We start from the raw sequence: 22194 nt of genomic DNA on the forward strand, positions 1-22194 counted from the left end.
CGTGATTTTCTAATTTAGCTTAGCCAAGGCTTAGCTTAAGCAAATCTATATCTTACTCTATTTTTAGAGTTTTTCTCTTAACATTTCTATTACTTGTAATCTAGTCTCTATTTTTAGGTAAGCTCTCTCTAAGCCTTTACATTACTTGTAATCGATGCTATTATATCAACCTAATAAGATGATGTTTTGTGTGAGCTCAATTATCTACTGTATTAATAAAATAATAATTAATTAACTAACAAAACAAAACAGAGCTATCATTAAATTAACAAGACGGACCACGCATTTGAAACACATATGTCGTTTTCCCTCCACGACACGTTTGATGTCGTTTTTCTTGCACGACAACATTTTGAATACACATGTCGTTTTCCTGCACGACACATTTGAAATACGACACGTCGTTAACCAAACGAGACGGACTCTTTTCTTCCTTCGTCAACCTCTTTCCCTCCAAAATTTAGAATGATTAAATTACAATTTTGTCCTCGTCTTCAACAACAAACATTTCGTGGTTTCCTAATTTTCGGTTTCATTTCATCGGAGTCAGAGAACTCTGTGAAACCCTAGATAACAAAAATGCTCAGACGAAGACTGGTTATGAGCTCATCTTCCGACGAAGAGGACAACCAGCCTCCGCCGCGAATCCCCTTCGACATTCCTGATTCTGCTTCCTCTCGCCTAAACCCTAACCCTAATTATTTCCCGAACCCTCCGATCATTAACTCCTCCGACCAACCGCTCCCAGTCTCCGACGACGAAATCGATAACTTCTACGAAGTCGCCGAAGATCTTCCGCCGCCGCGTTCGAGGAGTTCCGGCGATTGTCCGGTCAGCGAGTTTCTTCTGCGGCTCGGACTAAGGCTGAGAAGAGAATGGATCGCTTCGTGTCTGCGTGGACTCGAACAGTCTGTGCGAGGGTTTGGCAGTCTCGGTGCTGGCGAGAGAGCTAAGCTTTGTTTCGAGAAATTTTTGGTTTCTGATATGAATTTCTCTGGCGGCGGTGTCCTTCCCGAGAATTTGGACGAACTTCACTTGGTTGATCTTCCTGGACCATTTGTTTTGCAGGTAATGAATTTCGCTTTTCCATAACAAAAATTGAAAATTTAACCACCTTTGAATTTCACTTTCAAGCCTCGTTTGAACAAAATGATGGTTTCGACATTGCTTAAATCCACTGAATTATTTGCGACTACTGTTTCGAAAGATGTTACATAGCATCCAAATTTTGAATCTTTTGGGTTTGTTTGAATTGTGCTTTCGCAGATTGACGAGATTGTAAATATCAGCTGTGCACTAAAATCAAGGTACCAGAAAGCAAACCCTGGGGTCAAGCGATGCCTAAAGTTGTCGATGACAGATGGTATTCGACGTGTATTTGGCATGGAATACAGGCCGATCAAAGATCTCGATGCCCTAGCTCCGGCTGGATTGAAGGTTTCTCTCGCCTTCTGTTTAGGAACTTGACTAGTGTAAATATGTTGGAGTATTGATAGGCGCTATTTATTGAGTAATATTTGGTTGTGAAGCAGCTCGTTATACGTTGTTTCTGTGAGGATTCAGGAGATAATCTTTATTGTACTGCATTCCTATGAGTTTATAAAATACTTTAAAACGACGTGAACTTTGGATGTGTAGCTTATGGGACTCGATTCCTCGGGCCAACTGTAGAATTTTCGTATTCAAATCATACTAATTATGATCTTTATCATTCTAACCCGGACATGTCATCCTCGAAATGTAGGTTGTCATTTGCAATGTGCATATACGACATGGGCTTTTTATGCTTGTCCCAGAAGCCTTTGAAGTTTTAGGTGGATTAGTTGAAGAAATGGAAGCAGCACGGCAACGGCTTGTGGAGGAAGTAAATAAGCCACCAAGAGGGATAAGGTAAGTTAGTTAGTGTAGATAACAATATTAATTATTCCACACTCCAAACTGGTCTGTTAATTTGGACGTTTAATGTTTTTATGTAGAACAAGGAATCTTTTAGTTCCCCCTTTAAGGGATAGAGCGACTTTTGCTGCATGGACACCTAATGGAGATCGTGCTGCTAGGAACACCAATGATACAGAGCTCGAGTACACAACCCCGTTTCAGGTGCGCCCACAAGGTAATTTCGGTACGGTCTTTGTGGCTCTTATGCAATGTTGACGACTTGTGTACCATCTCGTAGAGGAATCAGCATCATAACAACTTAGAATTTGGGAAGTCTGTATTGTTAGAATTTTATCAGATGAACATAAGCAGAATGGCCGCGACTTAAAGTTTTTTGTAACTTTGTTGCTGAATAATAGGCGCTCCTCGTGTTGCCCCCAATAATGTCACTGATCAAGAGGTTGAGGAAGAGTTTCCTGGTGTTGTAAGTGAAGAAAGTGTGATTCGCAATCCACCTTCTAATGCTGTACATATGAGCGGAGAAGAGCTTCCTGTCGACGGCGATGGAGAAACTCGTAATACTTCAGCTGAAGCCGTCGCGGGCTCAGCAGAGCCACCTAATGATCCTATGGCTGTCGAAGACGAAGATGCTCTTATGTATACCATTCCCGATAGCATAGCAAATGCCGTTCCTAACTCGTTCTCCGATATGGCTTCAGTTGTGGAGGAAACTGATATGGATACCATCGTTGCTTGCAGTAGCACAGAAAATCCCGTCTTGGATTCGTCTCTCAATAATGTTCCAAACGACGAGGAAGTGACGAATCTCACCACAAGCCCGTCTCCATATAATGTTCCGAATGACGAGGAACACCTCGAGGCTAGACATCCACTCATACTCTCTGGAGTTCGGGAATCCCCTTTCACTTACTTGTATAGTTTGTCAGCCAAGTGGACTGCAACAAAAGCACACACAGACTCTGTACAGGGGATTGTCAAGGTGTGCAAATCTCTCTCTCTCTCTCTCTCTCTCTCTCTCTCAAACAATGTCTTATCTGTTCAAATAAGGCTTGTATTGCTCGGGGGCGTTTTACAGCTTTATACAATATATATATATATATATATATATATATATATATATATATATATATATATATTGAGATCATTATTTATTTCTAAACGGTAAAACAATATTGCAGTGCTTCTTAACTGGTGTGAAGGAGTTTCTGTTTAGGGATCGACCCAAGTATCAACTTCAAGCGTACATTGATGATGGTAGTCTCATTAGTGAGATAACCATTCATCATGATGTAAGTTCATATTTTTCCCGAAAGGTGGTGCTAAAAGGTTTCACAAGATTAATATTTATTATTTTTTTTTCCAGCTTGTGCAGGAACTAGTAGGCTATCCTCCTCAGGTGGCGTCAGAAACAATGCTTTCTTCAGACCCCAAAAGAGCTGGAAGTATGAAGGAGATACTGAGAAAGTTTCAAAGTTTCCTTGTAACTTTTGAGGTATTAAGACAAACATCGAATGCCTGTTTTTTTTTTTTGTTTTTTTTTAATATTTTTGTTTTTTTTTTATATTTATTTAAATTGTTTCCTTCCAAATTAACCTGAAATATACATTTTGTCCATGGTTATCACTAGGGGACAATGCTTATAGAGATGAACAAATCACATCCTTTTCCAGTTGCTTTAGAGATGAACCAGGGTTGTCCAGCTTCCGATGCAAGGTTGCTCTTGAGACGAGTTAAGTCCTCAGTTCAAGCACGCAGCCAACCCTCTGTGTCCATTGATCCCATTAATTTATCTCCTTAGTCTTGGAAAATATAAAGGACCTCAATAGGGATGTGAAGAATGGAGCTCATTTCGAAAAAAAGAAAGTATTTCTAGTCATTGGTCGACGACTTCTATCAAACACACAGTTGGGAAAAGCATCGAAGATATTGCCGAGAATGGTTTTGGAGCATTATTTGCTCTCATCATTTCTTGTTCGAGCCCTTCATGAATGATCCTGGTACGGGAAAGCTACTACTCTTAATGAGAATTGAAAGTGATTTTGGATATCAATATAACCCACAAGCTTCGACAACTCATTTGAAGAGAAGGACTTCTAGCTCAATCGATAGATGCAAGGGAGGTTAAGAAAATTGTGGGAATAGCTGAAAATGCTATATTTAAGCTGCTTTGTGGACAAACTGTATTTTATATGATCAATTTTGCCTTCGTACAGAAGAAGATTTCATCGTAAATGCATTCAACAACTCGGACTCAGTGTTCTCCGAGATTTATTAAAATAAACCTATATGACTTGTACATTGTCTCTAATCCCAACGTCTTGAACTTTCATCTGTAAATGAAATTGGAAATTAAAACATACAGGTATAGCCTCCTCATTCGCTGTTGAGCTCGGGATAATCAACTGTCTCGGGTCGAAAGCAATGCTTCACTGGGGAAAATGCTTCAACAATCTTCCTGCTGATGGTGTCTGTGTCAGCAGATCCGGGTTTGGGCAAAAAGAGAAAACGGTTTGACCACTCCAACACTTCCGGGCAGAGAACATGCCACACCAATGTGGACTTTATCCAACCCGGAACAGCCATGTAATACGCTCCTTGAGCAGCAGCGGAGACGATGGCTTTGGCAGTTTCTGTTGCTGGCATCACCGGGGTCAGGCTCATCACAACCTGAGATTAATCAATCAAGTAAGTTTTTGGTGACCTTTAAGCCCTTCGATTGGAACCCAGATCTTACTGAGGGCAATGAAAATTGAAACTCAAAATTCTTTATTTCATAGGAAATTTGAGGGGGGAAACAATTTTTTTTTTTTTTTTTTTTTTTTTTTTTTTTTTTTTTTTTTTTTTTTTTTTTTTTTATCTGCGTGTTTATGATTTATTTGAAGAAAGAAACGTTGTAATTTCTTATATGAAAAAGGAAACTCGGGTGTGCGAGATAGGGAAAATGAAATCCTGCACATGATGAGTTTCTTTGATGAACATTTTTTTAGTCATTCATTTTTCGTCATATTTTCCTTCAAATTTTTGTTTCCCCTGCATTTTCAAGGTTCTAAAAGAGGGTTGAGTTCAAATGTTTGGTCATGGAATTGTTTTAGGAATGTAGGTTCTACAACTTTAGGGGGCCAAAGATAAGAATGTATCATGGCTCAGCAATGGAAAAAAAGGGGAAAGCTTACATCTCTCAGTTCTTGGTTCAACTCCATGGTGCCACGCTCAGTCAGAAATTTTCCCCGTGTCATCTCTGACTCGACCAGCCCCGGAGTCACAATTGTCATCCCGACCTCTGTCCCGATTTCGACTCTCAGCGTCTCGAAAAAGCTTGTCACCGCAGCTTTCGACGCCTGAAGAAAAACGCAGGCAAAAAAAAAAAAAAAACAGTGGTAGATCAATTGTGTTACAAATACAAGTCATAGTGGACTTTCTTGACTCACGCTGTAGATGCTGAGCCTCGGCGCAGGCAACCACGAGGCAGCTGAGGAAATCACTACGATCTTCCCTCGGGTTCTTTTCAGGTACGGAATTGCATAATAGCTGGAATATACATAGCCCCAGAAGTTGGTGTCCTTGTCATAATATAATAGCAAACACAATTAGGAGAAGCATTCATATTTCGAGTTTAATTGTAAAAGCATAGTTTTAGTACCATAGTCTGAACAGACTTTGTAATGTCTGGGGTCTCTGCAAACATGAAGACTGGAGTTATCCCAGCATTGTTGACCAGATGATCCACTAAATCAAGGGAAAAAAAAACTAGCCTTTCAAAAACAAGCATATACATTTGGTGGAAAGAAAGGAAAGATTTAGTCTCTGAGCGATTTATGCAATTGATATATTGGTTGATGACAATTTTTTGAGCAAAGTGGTCCACAAACTAATGATTTTGCAGTATTTTAGTTATTTTCATGAAATTATTATTATATAATTATTAATTTTTAATTTATAATTTTTAATGAAATTTAACACTTAAAGAAATTATTTGCAAATGAAGATAACTTCTTAATTTTATAGAAGAAGCTAATAAAATTATATTCTTTTTAAAAAATAAATAAAAGTTAAAACATTTTTGAAGTTTTAGTTTTAGATTTGATTTTGTTTTAATGATACTTTTTACATGATAAACAAATTATTTAAGTTTGTATATACGTTCTGAGTTATTTATTTAAGAGATGTTACAAATAGTATATGAGGATCGTTTTGCTCAAGGAATATTGCTCCAAAAATATTATAAAAAAAACCCTTTATTTGATTTTCTTCCAAACTTACATCTTCCATAGTAACCAATGGTCTCTTCAACCATCCTTTGACAATCTTGAACCTTTGAAACATCTGCTTTGATAATCATTACATCTTTGCAGCCCAACAGAGTGGCAATGCTAGCCACTGATCTCAGCCTGTTTTCTCTTCTGGCCACAAGGGCAAGCCTAGCTCCTCTTCTTGAATACTCATAGGCCATTCTCTTCCAAACAGACCATTTATATCACATAAGAAAAATAAAAACAATTGTTGTTTCATTGTAGATGTGTTTCATTTTTTTTTTACCTCGCCAATGCCAGAGGAGGCTCCGGTGATGAGAACTACGTTCCCCATCAAGTTCTCGCTGAAGACGGGTCTTGTTATGGCACAGAAGATGTACTTCAAGAAAATATATAATGGAAGAATAGATATCATAATGGTGAAGGTACTGATAGGGATTATGATGTTCAATAGCATGTTGATGAATTCCATGACTAGCTTCCTTGGGTTGAACATATACAGAGCTCGGCAGAGATAAATGTTCGACTGTTTTGTCTCTGTTTCATATAGGTCCCTCCTTTTTGTAGTCAACTAAGCCACGTAGTACTTTGCATGGATTGAAGACTACACGTAGATTCTTAGCAAATATAAAAATAAAAATAAAATACCAAAGGGACAAAAGTACATTTGTTGTTTGAGTCTGTTAATACAAAGTAACAGGGATTATTATTCAGCGGAATTTTTTTCTTCCTTCTCGTGTCTATCTATTTTCCTTCGGGGTCACAAGCAAAATTATATACACTGCTCAAATCTCGAGAAAGTTGAAACAATTTATAAAGTTATGCATTAAATCAACAGCTCATTGAAATATCTCCCTTGATAAGGGTTTAACATTCTTTCAGCACATACATAAAAATAGAGTTACCAAGCAGGGTTTTAAGATCAATTCATCACAAGTTTTAATTCAATGGAGAAAAAGCAGAAAACAAAAGCCTTATGAAACAGAAACTAAACTATTGATTTTCTCATTATCGTTGATTAGCTTTAGTTTATCAGTATTTTCACGAAATATGGACAAGTGTATACTCAAATGGAAGCATGATGGTTGACACTCAAGACATTAGCAACAGAAACAAAAAAAAGTTGGTATTCAAGGGAGAAAATGGAAAGTACAGGATATGAACTTGCTACTAAGAGAATTCTCAAATATTAAAGTTTAAAAAGCAAAGATTCAAGGATAACAATAATAATAATAATGATTATTACTGTTTTATAAATTTCTGGAGGAGCTCAAAAGAGTGAACTATATTTTCATTCTAGTTCCAACTTTCAACCACCTGCAGAGGTTAAACAAACAAATATGTTAATTTGAAGACAGAGACTGTCATTGAGAAATTATAACCAAAACTTATTATCTTCATTACAAAAAAGAAAAGGAAAAAACAATCCGTCTAATATTAGTGGAATGTTGTATGGGCATAAGCACATAAATATTTACAGGGCACTGAAGTAAAAAAATCATGATTCACCTATCTCATTGCTCATGTACGCGATTTTGATATGTCGCAACTCCTTGACTACGTTGTCAATGCTCATCCTCTCTGTCGGCCTCTCTTCTGAACATGAAACTCCAATGTTGAGAATCGAATGCAAGCAATTCCAGAAGCGATTGTTGCGTTCGTGGCTCTCTTCTCTAATCGAACCACTTCTTTCTTCAACTTGATCTACTCTGATCAGTAAAGCTGAGTCCACTATCTGAGTAAGTCTTTCCGACAATGATGTCTTCACAAAATTGTGAAGATTGAAACTATCTCCGAACATCTCATCAGTGGGTCGTTTTCCAGTGAACATCTCTAGTAAAAGGATTCCATAGCTATACACATCTCCGGCTCTTGAAAGCTGACCGCCCATTGAATACTCTGCATATACCCATCACCAAGTACACACTTAGTAATGTCTCTATACGAGGAATAATATTCTGATTATTAATTTTAAAGAAACATTATTACGTTTTTTAGATGGAAGATTACCCGGGGCAATATAGCCAATGGAACCTCTTATCCCGAGGGAGATACTCTTGTCTAGCGAAAATAGGCGAGAAGGGTCTTCAAGAAACCTTGCCAATCCAAAATCGCCCACACGAGCAATCATGTCATTGTCAAGTAGAATATTGCTCGGCTTTAAATCAGAGTGAACTATCGACACGTGAGAATTGTTGTGAATATGATCGAGAGGATTAGCAATGTCGATGATGATGTTTAGTCTTTGAAGAGTATTCAAATGTCTGCCTTGTTCTAAACTTTGTGCACGTCTCGAGTGCAACGACTCTTCTAGACTTCCGTTGCTCATAAAATCGTACACCAAAGCTTTAAAATCATTTCCTTGAAAGTCAACACTCGAACACGCGGTGACGAGTTTGACGATGTTTCGATGCTTAATGCTCCCCAAGACTTCACATTCTGAAAGAAAACTCTTCAATGCTCCCGAAGCTTGAAGATTCAAGACTTTGACAGCAACTGTGATAGGGTTATTTTGAGCTAAGATTGTCGCTTTGTATACCGACCCAAAACTTCCAGTACCAATCAAATTCTCTGCACAAAATCCGCCAGTGGCCTTAAGAAGCTCTCCATATGATACCTCCAAGAAAGAAACACCAAACTTTGATCCGATTGTAGACTTGCTTGTTCTTTTCCTTGTCCTAAAAATAAACAGCGCCGACAACAGAGCTAAAAGTATCACTACAACAAACCCGCATACAATTGAGGCAATTAGCTTAGATGATCGTTTGTGTTTATCGTTCCACTTAGAGAGGCATTTAGGAAGACCCAATTCAACTATGCCTCCACAAAGTCTAGAATTTCCTTCGACCGAGAATGAACTTGTGTTTACAAAGATCCCTTTGACGGGCATTTCTCCTTCAAGATTGTTGAAAGAAAAATTTGCCACTTGTAATAAGCGAAAGCTCTCTAGATACGTTGGAAACTTTCCGGATAAGTTGTTGTGAGAAAGGTCGATGATTGAAAGTCCTTTAAGTTTACTTAAAGACTCTGGAATGCTCCCTTGCAGTGAGTTCCTTCCTATGGACAAGTACTCCAAAACCTCACACTTGCTGAGACTTTCGGGTATTTCTCCAGATAATTTGTTATATGAGAAATCCAAATAACCAAGATTTATTGATTGACCCACTTCTTCTGGTATGGAGCCAGTGAGTTGATTTTGGGACAAATTTAAAAATAGAGATGATAAGCTAAAAACTTTTTTCGGAAAGGAACCGGTGAAGTTGTTCCCATTAAGAGATAATTGCTGCAAGTTCTTGCAGTGTCCGAGGCTTATAGGTATAACTCCTTGCAAGTTGTTTAATTCAAGATACAATTTATTGAGTGATGTCAAATTCCCAAAAGAAGATGGGATAGAACCAGAGAATTCATTATACCTTAAACTAAGCATATACAAGTGTTTCATCTTACCAAACGAGCTTGGTATTTGACCAGTCATTTGATTGCCTTCAGATTCAAATACTTGCAAGTTCACTAGATTTCCTATATCAGCTGGAATGCTTCCTTTGATTTGATTGATTCCAAAAATACATAGACCAAAGCACATTTGAGAAGTTGCTGATGCACTTGGGTAGTTTCCCACCAAACTTGTTGTCACTGATGTCTAATTCTTTTAAATTTGCGCAGTTGACTAGCGACGTAAGAAATTCTAAGTCATTATCATTGTCACTTCCAAGGTAGTTTAAATTGATCATTAGACTCTCTAAATTTGGCAAGTTTGAGAACTTGGAGACCTGTCCAGTAAAGCTGTTGGACAAGATTTGAAAATCGACGAGGTTTAAGGCATTTGAAATATTGGGAATTGGACCACTGAATTGGTTAATGTGGAATAAAAACACTTCCAGCTTTGGCAGCAACAGGTGGCCCAAGTGAGACGGAAGCTCTCCATGAAGGTTGTTTTTTTCAAAAGAAATCACTCGAATCAAAGATAGATTGTAAATAGAGGGAGGGACAGTCCCACTAAAGTAGATCTCTTGCAAAGAAAGGAAGTAAATCATTTTCAACAGCCCAAGGCTTCTTGGAATATGCCCACTCAAATGGTTTGTACCAACATCAAGCTGCTTGAGAGTGTTGGAAAGGTTAGCAACAGAGCTCGGAATTTCACCGTGTAAATTGTTCATGTATAGTGCAAGTACTTCGAGGTTTGGCAATGAACCTATTTCCAAAGGAATTTCTCCGGAAAGCTTGTTGTTGGATAGAAAAAGATGTCGGAGACTGAAACAACGAGAAAGGTTGGCTGGGATTGTGCCGCTGAAGAAGTTGTTATTCAGGTACAAAGAGCGAAGACGATGAAAACGACCAATCTCTTCTGGGATTTGGTAGCTAAAGCTGTTGTTTTCGAGGTCCAGAGTTTGAAGAAAGCTTAGGTTTCCGATAAAAGGAGATAAACGGCCGCCGAGTTGGCTCGAACCGATAATTAAACCAATGACCCTTTTGTGGCGACGACCACACTTAACCCCCTGCCACTCACAGAAGTGTGTGGATTCGTTCCACCCGCTTAGAGCTTCGAGGGGATCGATCACATTTGCCTTGAATTCTAGCAACGAAATTCGGTCTGTTTCATTTCTGTCGGCCGAAGTGGCGGCAAAAAATGACAACAGACACAGGGATAACAGCATGGAGATCCTTGAGAGTTCCATGCTTGGAGTTCAAGCGATACAGGAGAGAATGAAAAGGGTTCGAGAAAGAGAATTCAAACCGAAATTTGGATAATTAATGATGAAAGGGTACGAAGCTTCTTCTTATAACTCTAGACTAGCCCGGTTTTCACTGAATCCCTACATTCAAAATAAACAACATTGATGATGAGCCAATTTTCTTTCACCGTTCCGTCCTAATTTCTTACACACAAATTACGAAAGTCTTGGAATTTTTTAAATTAAAAACGAGAAGGTAAGGCAAGCAAACTAAGACCGTACGTGAAAAGAGAATTATTGATTCAATAGAAGTAGAACCACCCTTAAATTTATTCAGTTGTTTTAGTGGTTGTAGGTGTAAGATAGCCTGGTAGGAATATATGTATATGCACAAATACAAATTTGGAACATAAATAAATAAGGGAGGTGAGGACCGTGAGGTTACCTGGTTGGAGATCAATGACGTTTGATATCATGAATCAAGAAATGGATTTGAGAGACCACCCAATTGCTGATATTAACTGAAGGTAACGAGGAAAAGTGATGATTTGGTATTTGATATGCTTTTTTGGGGTATGTTTCAGTGTGTGTATTGAATAACTGAATGCTTTTGGGTTTGGCGACACAACAAACTCGATTTTATTAAGGGTGGTCAAGTGGACTTTCAGTGAGAGATGCTCTGTATCAGAGACAAATAAGGCAAATAAAACTTTCTATTAGATAATTTTGAATGATCTAACGATTTCTCCACACACACACACACACACATATATATATATATATATATGAACTGCATTGAAGTTGCCAGCCAGCATGGTCTTTGCAGTGTGTTATGGGTTATGAAAGTTTTTGAAGTTTACCCTTTATTGTACGTCATAATTGCTTCTAATTTAGTGAGTCCACAAAGAAAATAGCATGGTCTGAGCTTGACGTTCAACAGTCAACGCCAATTGATCCCAGGAAATATAACCTATGTCTTTGCCTCTTTACTGCACAAATTAGCCAATAATAATAAATAGGGTTATATAGCTAAATAGCCTCCTAAAAATATACAATTTTGGATTTAGCCAACATTTGGTTAATTTTGTGTTAATAGCCAAACGAATTAATTTACATAGTTAAAAATACCAATATATCCTCACAACTGTTCCCGCCCGTTTCCCTATCGAAAATAAATCAATTAAAGCAAATCTTTGGATAATAACTGCCGCGTATTTCAAGGGCCTTCATTAACCTCTGTAATTAATACCGAATATACACCCAAGTATTCTCTCTCGTTCAAACACATTCAAAAACGAAATCCCAAAAAAAAAAAAAAATGAGCTCTGGTTTTGCAGCGCAGATCTCCCAAGCATTCTTCAAAAGCCTTTGTCGTACATGTTGTTCTTGACAACGACTTCGACGTTTTGCAGCGGAGTACAGCAAAAGAAGGCTCGCCATTTGCTTTCAGAAGAACAAGGCTTGGGTTCGGTGCTCAGACCGCTGATGCTTGCTTTCAGTGCCTCTGCGCAACATGGAGGCCATGGTTTCTCTTCAGGTCGCTTCATCCCCAACCAGCGAATGCACCAGATCGGGCCTCGTCGGAGTATCTGGCGTGGGGGTTCATAGGGGGCGAGATCGGCGGTTTCTACGACGATGATGACGTGGACGGAGAGATCTTCGACGAGGCGGGGCGACGTGGATGTGGGACGACGAGGCGGGGCTCGATGGCCTCGCGCTCAGGTTCTACGAGGTTTTTTTTTTTTTTTTTTTTTTTTTTTTATGTTTCTATCTGGTGAAACAGGTTCTACGAGGTTTTATGGTTTTTTTTTTTAAATACAATATGTTCGTGTAAATAGATAGCCTATTTACAGTATGTTCGTGTAAATAGAAATCATATTTACAGTATATTCGTGTAAATACGAAGCTTATTTACAGTATATTCACTGTAAATACAAAACCTATTTACAATTATTCGTGTAAATAAACTGAATGGAAGCAGAATAATATCAATGAATGAAGAATTAATTCGAAATTAATTACCTAATGAATTGCAACGAAATTCAAATTTTAAATTTGAAAACTTTCCCATTCGGTTTCAATATTTAATTCGAATTTTTTTTAAAAAAATGCCTAATTAAAATAGCGTAAGGACAAAATGGTAAAACTAAATCAATTAATAAGCTGCCACGTAAGCAAGATGGCTATTTACGGGAAATTAACAAAAGGTTGGCTAAAACCAAATTACTAGTGTTTTAGATGACTAAACAGCTAATTATTTGTAATAAATAAAATAAGAGACAACAAGCATTTTCTCCTACAAATGAAGAAAGGAATTTAATGGATTTCATTTCACGTGGCTGAGAAAATAAATCATAGAAAACAACAAAGACTAAGACTCCAACACAAGTAGTCAATTGTCACCTAGCTAGTCCCTGCAGTGTGTTATGGGTTATGAAAGTTTTTGAAATTTTGAATGGTCTGAGGAGCTTGACGACAAGCTATATATATATATATATATATATATATATATATATATATATATATATATATATATACTAGTTTTATCTTCGCGCTACGCGCGAATAATTTTAGCATATTATAAATGATAATAGCAAGTAAAATTTGTAGAGGTTAATTTGTGCTATCAAGAATCGTAAACAATGGGCACCAAAGAAATCGACGATTAAGAAAAAACTCTTAAATATCATGAACGAATAATAAAATGTAAAAAAATTATTTTGTACATTGATTAGACTTTCACAGGTAAATAAGACTTGCGTTCACTTTCTAATGAAATATGGAGACACATATAAGGTGAAAGTAAATAAATATCAAAGATAACAAGAAAGATAATTTGATAAAGGAAATATAAAACTAACATACCCTCAAAATAATGTATATTATTGATATAGTATAATATAGTATCAGTAATTATGATTATAAAATACATAAAAAAATTATAAAAAAGATATTGATGAGAGAGAGAGAAAAAAATAATATACATTAAAAAAAGATTTACAAAATAGATTTAAAAAACTCAAAAAAAAGATATAGTATAATTAAGAAAAAACCCTTAAAAATCATGAACGAATAATAAAATGTAAAAAATTTATTTTGTACATCGATTAGATTTTCTTGGGTAAATAAGATCTACGTTCGCTTTTCAATGAAATATGGAGACACATATAAGGTGAAGAGAAATAAATATCAAAGAGAAAAAAATAGAATTTAATAAAGAAAATATAAAACTAACATACAGTCAAAATAATGTATGTTATTGATATAGTATAATATAGTATCAGTAATTATGATTATAAAATACATAAAAAAAATTATACAAAATATATTGACGAGAGATGGAGAAAAAAAATAATATACATAAAAAAAAGATTTACAAAAGAGATTGAAAAAAAACTAAAAAAAAACGATATAGTATAATTAAGAAAAACCCTTAAAAATAATGAACGAATAAGAAAATGTAAAAAATTTATTTTGCACATCGATTAGGCTTCCATTGGTAAATAAGACGTGCGTTCACTTTCCAATGAAATATGGAGACACATATAAGGTGAAGAGGGAAATAAATATCGAAGAGAAAAAGAAATAAAATTTAATTAAGAAAATATAAAACTAACATACAATCAAAATAATGTATGTTATTGATAGTATCAGTAATTTTGATCATAAAATACATAAAAAAAATTATACAAAATATATTGATGAAGGAGGGAGAAAAAAAACCAATATAAATAAAAAAAAATTTACAAAATATTAAAAACAAAAACAAAAAAAGAAAGGCAAAGAAATAAGAAAAAAGAAAAAAGAAAAAAAAAACTGGAAACGCACAAAGAAAAAAAAAACTGGAAACGAAAAAAAAAAAAAAAAAACTGCCACGTGTCGCCGCCTGGTGACGCCACGTGGCGGCTTGTGGATGAAAGTTGGAAGGGGAGTTTGTGTTTATTATCTATGTTATAGATATATAGGAATTTATGGGATTTCATTTCACGTGGCTGAGAAATAAATGATGGAAAACAACATAGACCAAGACTCGAGTCAACTTGTCATCTTGCTAGACCCTGTGGCAATGGATTATGAAAGTTCTGTGAAATTCTGATTAGTTGCAAAGGCAAGATGTCGCACACAATGTGTTGACAATGTGTCCGACAACTTGCTTGAACACAGATATGGATAAACAACAAAACAGTGCAGTAAACAAAGTACACAAGATATGGTTACCCAGTTCGGTGAAACACACCTACATCTGGGGGCACGCTGCCAGTGGAAATGATTTTCACTATCTTGTAGTCAATAGTACACACAAGTTTTATATCTGATTACAATCAACAAATCAATAAAACCTAGAGACTATTACTACCAGTGATCACCTAGACAGGGACTCCCCCTGAATTTGAGCTCCGTCTCAATTCCACTCTTCGAGCAACCTCCTGGCTCGGATGACCTTCAGTCTTCAGCAGTACGTGAACCTTCAATCACGAGAACACAAGAACCCAACTCTCACATACACTCAATCTGTGGAACAGTGTTTGAGAGAATACACCACTTAAAACCAAAACACACAGCCTCCCAGTCCGCCGGTCTTGCACGTCTAAGAGCTCTGAGTGTTTGATCAAAAGTGTCAAGGCTGCTAAGGGAGAGCGCATGGCTTTTATAGCAGCTGGACAATCCTGGAAGATATCTCGGGTTTCCTTACCCGGCCTCAAGCGAATATCACAGAATAAAAACTCCATCAAAGCGAATATCATGCAATGAAAACAGCAGCGAAAGATATCTTGCAATGAAGGCTCTAGCGAGGCAGATATGTTGTAATGAAGACAGCAGCGAGGCAATAACACAGCAATAAGTCACCAGCAAAGCAATCTGTCAAAACTGGAAACTTGCCGGAAATACTGTCTGCACACACGAGGAAAGATGTCAAACCAGAAGTGAAAACATAACACCCGACATCTTTCCATACCACTTGCACTAAAAAATAAAGCCAGCAAAACAACGTATCAACAATCTCCCCCTTTGGCTATTTTTTAGGCAAGCACTTCCAGGACCAGTTCTCATACAAGCAACATGACCAGAGAGAGAGTCAAAATAAATGACCTCATGATACCTCTCCCCCTGATTGCCTCAAAAAGATACCAAAGGCAATGATCGATCAACACAGAGGGAGGAACAACAGCCTGTAAAGGAAATGAGAACTAGGAAAACAACATATCATTCATCAGAAAGTACGAGAAAGTTGTCTTACAAAACATCCAAACGAAACACATTAGTCTGAAGCACACAGGAGCAGTAGCAAAAGATGTCTTAAAAAGAGAATATTACAGACCAGAAAAGAAAAACCGGATCAACCAACAATATCCTGATCATTCTCAGAGACATAATCATCGTCTTCAGTTTCAGATTCTTCAGCGGCTTCAGAAACATGAGTCCCAACGGCTTGACCTGGCTGAGAAGAGGTAGCAGAGCTCGGGGCAGTAAGGTCCTTGATAAGAGCTTCACACTTGATTTTCCTGGAGGAGAGAGTCTCGATGGTCTTTTTCAGAGTCTCAACTTCTTCAAGAAGTTCCTTCACCACTTTTCTCTGAACATCTTCAGTCATGGATCTCAAGTGAAGATCGCTCGCAGGGGCGTCAGATGTCTCGTCAGAAGGTCTGACAAGATCCTGAACATGTTTCCCTTCAAATAATTTGGGATTGAAGGTAAGAGCACCAGGACGTTTACCCACCACATCTGAACTCCTCAAGATGTTCTTGTTTTGATCAAGCAGGATCCCAGTGATAAGAGAGGGAAAGCCGATGGGAAGCTTTACTGCAAAAGACTTGGCATGTTTTGCCAAGTGATCAAAAACAAAATCACCAAAGTCAAATGAGGAGCGAATACCTATCTGGAATATGAGCCGAGCGAGATCTGCCGTGATGCTAGACCCATGAGAGGAGGGAGCCCAATTGGCGATGCCAATGCGATACAGGACGAAATATTTGACAGTAAGCTCGGCTGAAGGCAAAGTTCCCTTTGAAGGCCAGACCTTGGTCTCGTTTTCAGTGATTTCTTGCACGATGATGTCCAGAGAAGGTACCCGATCAGCTGTGATGATCTTCCCACGACCCAAGAACTTGTTGATCACATCGGGAGAGATCTCAAAGCAGTGACCTCTGACAAAGACCTTCCTGAACTCTGGGTCTTCTGGAGAATCAAAGGAAGGGGAAAGATTAACAACGAATTCCTTTACCAGCGCAGGATAGAACACCCCAATGCTAGTGACAGTCCTTAGCATCTCGGCGTCGTGAAGGAGCTCCATAATCGCATCAATTTTCTGCGCCTCAGGGGATAATTCCTTTTCAGGAAAAATGGCACGATGGTACATATATCTCCACTTGAGAACACCATCTTCTTTGTGGAAGGAGACATTATCCATGGGAGCAGCGGGGATATTCTTCGGGAGCTTTTGCCCTCCTACAGACTTCTTGTTTCCCAAACCAAGAGGGATAACAGATTCTTCTTCTTCAACCACCTGGTCATCAACAACCGGAGACAAGGGAGTCTGAGCCGACTTCTTAACCCGTTTCTTAATCATGCCCATCTTTTCCTTTTTCTTTTTCTGGACCGGGATGAGGACAGCAGAAGTGCTTTCTTCCGGAGACTTCTTCTTCTTCCTCTTCTCCGACAGAAGAGTGGCTAAGCAAACATCATCATCTCTCTGAATCTTCTTCTTCAGAGATGCGAGAATATCCTCTGCATCATCCTGAACATGATCTCCCTTCCTCTTTTGCCCCAGAGAAGATGTGGGCACATCTTTCGTGACATCTTTATTCAAGCCCATCATGTCTCCAATGGCATCCTCAGGAGTAGGCTCATGAACATCGGGAAGCGAATTCCTATCCCTAGAACTATCAATAGGGATATTAGAAGCTTTAGGGTTACCTCGAACAATCTTGTGAGGACTCTCGATAGGGGATTCTCCAGAACTTCTTCTTCTTCAGGATCAGCTTTGTCTCGTGTCTTTTCTGTGGAGGAACTGCTGGAGCTTGCTTCTCCAGTGATGTCAGTGATGGAAAGAGCAGCTTTCTTGAGGATTGCGCTTCTGGCGGCGGAAAGAGATGGGTTCTTAGGAGGACCCGATGACCCAGCGATCGCACCTCCGGCCTGACCATCGGCGCGTATGCTGGGTCTCAGACCTCGAACCCTTACCCCGTGCATGTTTCTTTCTGCGCCAGGTTTCTTTGTTGCGACATTTTTCTTCTTCATTGTGGCTTTCTCTGAGGGAGTGGTAGTACTGATCCCACTTCTTGTGCCAACCATTTTGAATAAGATTTTTGGGAAACTGCCACACAGATAACTGTCAAAAGGGGTAAGAAAGCAAATATGGGAAACAAAGCTTAAGAGCGCCGAAGAAGAATGGGAAATTTCGAAATTCAAGCAAGAAATAACTTCCCCTTTTTTCTCGGGAGAGTAACCGTCTGCATGAGTGAGAACATGGCATGGAGAAATACGACGTCGTGACATGTAGTGGGCCTTGATCGTTCTTAGGCCCAGAGAGACAACAATTGGTATTTTAGCCCGGCAAACCAGTCGAATGGGCCAACCAGATACATGGGCCCATGAGAGAAAAAACACAACAGTAATGTGAACAAGAATCAGCGAAGGATTAGCACATAAGTTAAGATAAAAAAATCCTCCAAAAAACAGTAATTGCTATTGATCAATAACGCATAACCCAAGAGAAGATCTGAGATTTTCAAACCGGTTAGCATCCAAAGCCTTGGTGAAAATATCTGCAAGCTGTTTCTCGGTGTGAATGTATTCGAGTTTGATCTTCTTTTCTTCTACAAGATCTCGAATGAAATGATGTCTGATCTCAATGTGCTTGGTCTTACTGTGTTGAACTGGATTCTTTGAGATGTTGATCGCGCTAATGTTGTCGCAGAACAATGTCATGACATCTTGTCCAACATCATATTCAGCGAGCATCTGCTTCATCCAGAGGAGCTGAGTGCAACTACTCCCAGCAGCGATGTATTCAGCCTCAGCTGTGGACAAGGAAACACAGTTTTGCTTCTTGCTGAACCAGGAGATGAGATTGTTTCCAAGATAGAAACATCCACCAGAAGTACTCTTTCGATCAACCGTGCTACCTGCCCAGTCAGCATCACAGTATCCCACAAGCGTAGAAGAAGTATCATAGGTATACAGTAAGCCAAAGTTAGCAGTTCATGAGATGTACCTTATGATTAGCTTAGCTTGAGCCAGATGACTAGCTTTGGGATTGGCTTGATAGCGCGCACATACACCTACTGAGTAGGCTATGTCTGGTCGGCTGGCAGTGAGGTAAAGAAGGCTGCCAATAATACTCCTGTAGAGGCTTTGATCAACAGATTCTCCATGCTCATCCTTAGTGAGTTTGATGTGAGTAGCGGCAGGGGTCCGCTTGTGAGAAAATTTTTCCAGGCCAAACTTCTTCACCAAGTTTTTGGCATACTTACTTTGGGAAATGAAGATACCATCACTCATTTGTTTGATCTGAAAGCCCAGAAAGTAGTTTAATTCGCCGACCATACTCATCTCAAACTCTGACTGCATTTGTCGAACAAAAAGATCCACCATCTTGTTTGACATTCCTCCAAAGACGATGTCGTCAACATAGATCTGAGCTATCATGAGATTTCCATTCTCCTTTTTCACGAACAAAGTCTTGTCAACGCCACCTCGGGTATAACCATTCTGCACAAGAAATTGGGTCAGTCTCTCATACCACGCACGAGGAGCCTGCTTAAGGCCATAGAAAGCTTTTCTGAGTTTGTAGACATGCTGTGGAGAGCTGGGATCTGTAAACCCTTTTGGTTGTGCTACATAGACTTCCTCATTCAGGTACCCATTGAGGAAAGCACTCTTAACATCCATCTGATAGAGCTTGATCAAGAGTACCATTCCAGTTGACCTCCCAGACTAGAATCATGTGCCTGCGCAGAGTGTGACGGCTCTTATGAACTCGATTCATAACGAGTACCGCTTCGTTTACGCTCATCCCGACACTGGCAAGCTTGTGCCTGCAGATCCTATTTGCAACGAGATTGATATGGCTCTTCTTCAAGACATTTTGCGGGAGCAAGGATCTCGCTAAAAACGAAACTCCCGAAGGCTATAACCAGGAAGCCTGGTTGAAAGCAATAGAGACGTTCGACTCGCCGTAGCATAAGGTATGAGTTGAACTTCCGATGGTTATTTGAATTTCTTAATATTGAACCTAACAAAGTATGCCCGCAACCGGGAAAATTCGAAGAAGAAAAAGAAGAAGACGAAGGCGAGACAAGGGTCGCTTAGTTTTTTTGGTCTTCGCTCGAGGAACGTAAGTCGCTTAATATTAATATGCAATATATATATATATATATATATATATATATATATATATATATATATATATATATGTGATTCATATTTTAATGTTGAAAAATTACAGCGAAGGGAAGATGGGAGTATAGGCTCGGCTTTAGCGATATGGTCAGAAAAACACCATGGCGCTAAGGGATCGTGGACGACGGACTTCGCGAAGTCACAATTCGTAAGTTATTTGTTTTATTTACTATATTTAATTACTTAAATTATTATTATCTGATAAGCTTTTTGTGGTTTTTTTTTTGAAGGATCAAATCACCCCCCAAACGATAGATATTTTGCGGGAAGCGGATGAGCAAAACACCGTGATCTCCCAAGAAGATGCAGAGATGTACGCGATGCGCGACGTTTTGGGAGTACGCAGAGACTTGGAAGTCGGTTTAGGGCCTTCGATCCCAAGGTCATCGCTGGGTGTTGCCCAAAAGCTAGATAGAGGCTCGTCAAGTTCGTCATCTCAGACCAATCTATTGGTTGCCGAGATGCGAGCTCAGATGGATGCCCAACAAGCCGAGCTGCAGGAGATGCGGCAACAGATCGCCTTCCTCAGCTAGATGCACAGCCAGCCTCCCACGACTCCCCAACCTCCGTCTGGACCGCAACCAGGTGTGACTGATCAGCAGACGCCAGGTTCCACGCCGGGTTCTACGCCTGGTTCTATGGATTTCTTGCGAGACCGTCCTTACGGAAGCGGCGGAATGAGCGGCAGCGCGTCAGGCAGCGGTGGACGAGGACGCGGAAGCGGTTCCCGAAGTTCTGGAAACTTATTCGGTAGAGGGAATTCTACTATCGATAAGTTTTATAGGAAAAAAAATTAGGAATTAATTTTTTCGCTTTTTTAGAATGAATTTGTATTTTTAATTAAGAATTCTATTTTCAGAATATTATTTCTAATTAATTTAGAATTTTATTAATTAATTTTTATTTAATTCTAAATGAATTTTGATTTAATTTTCTAATTTTGTAATTTTTTTTAATTAAAAAAATATATTCGGTGCGACAATGTCGCACCCGATATGAATTTACCCGTCAATTTCAATAAATTTGGCAGAAAAATAGCTTGGGCATTTGGTGCGACATGTTGCACCTGAAAGTGTCGCACCTAAATGTATGATTATTATGTGCGACATGTCGCACCTAATGCCTTTAGCGACGAGCTTTTAGGTGCGACTTGGTCGCACCTAATAAACTTTTAGGTGTGACATTAGACGTATTTGGTGCGATATACGTCGCACCGGATGACGATTTTTGTCCTAGTGTTACATTGCCAAATCTATATACTTTGGTAGCTTCATCAAAGCGATTACCATACTTTAGATATTGCACGACATAGATATATGTGACCCAAACATTAAGCAAAATCACTTATTTGAAGAATTAAGTCACTTAGAATTTAAAGTTTCCAAATTGGCCAACGTTTAAAAAATCTTTATAAAACAGCCAATTTATATGCATGATTTAATCTTCTTCTTTTTGTTATAATATCTTGACTGTGATTTCATGTACTAAGATGTTCAATTGGTTGTCCAAAGTATATATCTACATGCCTATGTCTTTATTCAAAGAATAATATATTGATATATGTCTAATTATAAATATATATGCAAGTTCATGTCCACAATTAATCAAAAAACTTGCATAACTCATATAGATTTATATATGTGTTAAAGACTATATTATGTAGGGCATCGGGCTCTTTTTAGTTCTCCATCTCTCATATTATTTTTATAGTTTTGCGCTTCAAGTTATAAAAGTTTGTATATAAGGAGTTTACTTGTTCTCCAAGCAAGTGGGCTTGGGCTTGGGCCTTGGCGGAACCGTATGCGAGAAGGCGTCTCATGAGGACCATGCAATGTTCGTATTATTGTGGAATTTGTGACAGTATCAATAGTGATTTTTACACATTATGTTTTTAGCCACTCATAAAAATAACCAAATGTTAAATTCAAGTTTTATTATTTATTATTTTTTAGTTTAGTGAGAACTATATG

The 22194-nt window shown here is 38.4% G+C and overlaps 4 protein-coding genes across 6 annotated transcripts; 1 reads left to right on the forward strand and 3 right to left on the reverse strand.

Annotated features, from left to right (window-relative positions):
• The first annotated feature begins 526 nt into the window (after positions 1–526).
• Positions 527–4401, forward strand: RMI1 (recQ-mediated instability protein (DUF1767)). Of its 3 annotated transcripts, none has more exons than XR_016301839.1 (9): positions 527–1068; positions 1267–1437; positions 1745–1890; positions 1977–2113; positions 2298–2878; positions 3078–3188; positions 3263–3391; positions 3527–3896; positions 4262–4401. XR_016301839.1 is itself a non-coding variant. In XM_089629328.1 (9 exons), the coding sequence occupies exons 1-9, from the start codon at positions 580–582 to the stop codon at positions 3695–3697; spliced, it is 1833 nt and encodes a 610-aa protein (XP_089485454.1). In that variant the 5' UTR covers positions 527–579; the 3' UTR covers positions 3698–4220. The 3 variants fall into 3 exon arrangements, 2 of the variants coding, with proteins under 2 accessions (XP_089485454.1, XP_089485453.1); XM_089629328.1 differs by lacking the exon at positions 4262–4401 and having other exon boundaries at positions 2298–2535; positions 2638–2878; positions 3527–4220; XM_089629327.1 differs by lacking the exon at positions 4262–4401 and having other exon boundaries at positions 3527–4220.
• Positions 4273–6621, reverse strand: LOC149383199 (11-beta-hydroxysteroid dehydrogenase A-like). The gene is made up of 6 exons (XM_089629329.1): positions 6436–6621; positions 6160–6352; positions 5540–5625; positions 5328–5459; positions 5073–5237; positions 4273–4566 (listed from the first exon to the last, which is right to left on the reverse strand). The coding sequence occupies exons 1-6, from the start codon at positions 6619–6621 to the stop codon at positions 4273–4275; spliced, it is 1056 nt and encodes a 351-aa protein (XP_089485455.1).
• Positions 6622–7258: 637 nt separating this feature from the next.
• LOC149383200 (putative LRR receptor-like serine/threonine-protein kinase At3g47570) lies at positions 7259–9202 on the reverse strand. Its single transcript, XM_089629199.1, has 3 exons — positions 8160–9202; positions 7659–8048; positions 7259–7466 (listed from the first exon to the last, which is right to left on the reverse strand). Exons 1-3 carry the CDS (start codon positions 9037–9039, stop codon positions 7459–7461), a joined length of 1278 nt encoding a protein of 425 aa, XP_089485325.1. The 5' UTR covers positions 9040–9202; the 3' UTR covers positions 7259–7458.
• A 471-nt stretch (positions 9203–9673) lies between these two features.
• LOC149383201 (uncharacterized) lies at positions 9674–10825 on the reverse strand. Its single transcript, XM_089627710.1, has one exon. It carries the CDS (start codon positions 10823–10825, stop codon positions 9674–9676), a length of 1152 nt encoding a protein of 383 aa, XP_089483836.1.
• Between the last annotated feature and the right edge of the window lie 11369 nt (positions 10826–22194).

This window comes from Urtica dioica, chromosome 10, assembly GCF_054948205.1.
Source record: "Urtica dioica subsp. dioica isolate 48M chromosome 10, U.dioica_male_clone48M_v1_H2, whole genome shotgun sequence".
Taxonomy (NCBI): domain Eukaryota; kingdom Viridiplantae; phylum Streptophyta; class Magnoliopsida; order Rosales; family Urticaceae; genus Urtica; species Urtica dioica.

Coding starts and splice junctions, on each gene's coding strand:
- RMI1 (XM_089629327.1), top strand. CDS start 580: ATGCTCAGACGAAGACTGGTTATGAGCTCATCTTCCGACGAAGAGGAC. Junction 1,891..1,976: donor AAGCCACCAAGAGGGATAAG/GTAAGTTAGTTA, acceptor GTTTTTATGTAG/AACAAGGAATCTTTTAGTTC. Junction 2,114..2,297: donor GTTTCAGGTGCGCCCACAAG/GTAATTTCGGTA, acceptor GCTGAATAATAG/GCGCTCCTCGTGTTGCCCCC.
- LOC149383199 (XM_089629329.1), bottom strand. CDS start 6,621: ATGGAATTCATCAACATGCTATTGAACATCATAATCCCTATCAGTACC. Junction 5,626..6,159: donor CATTGGTTACTATGGAAGAT/GTAAGTTTGGAA, acceptor CCCTTGATTTAG/TGGATCATCTGGTCAACAAT. Junction 5,238..5,327: donor CGAGGCTCAGCATCTACAGC/GTGAGTCAAGAA, acceptor GTTTTTCTTCAG/GCGTCGAAAGCTGCGGTGAC.
- LOC149383200 (XM_089629199.1), bottom strand. CDS start 9,039: ATGCCCGTCAAAGGGATCTTTGTAAACACAAGTTCATTCTCGGTCGAA. Junction 8,049..8,159: donor CATTGGCTATATTGCCCCGG/GTAATCTTCCAT, acceptor GGGTATATGCAG/AGTATTCAATGGGCGGTCAG.
- LOC149383201 (XM_089627710.1), bottom strand. CDS start 10,825: ATGGAACTCTCAAGGATCTCCATGCTGTTATCCCTGTGTCTGTTGTCA.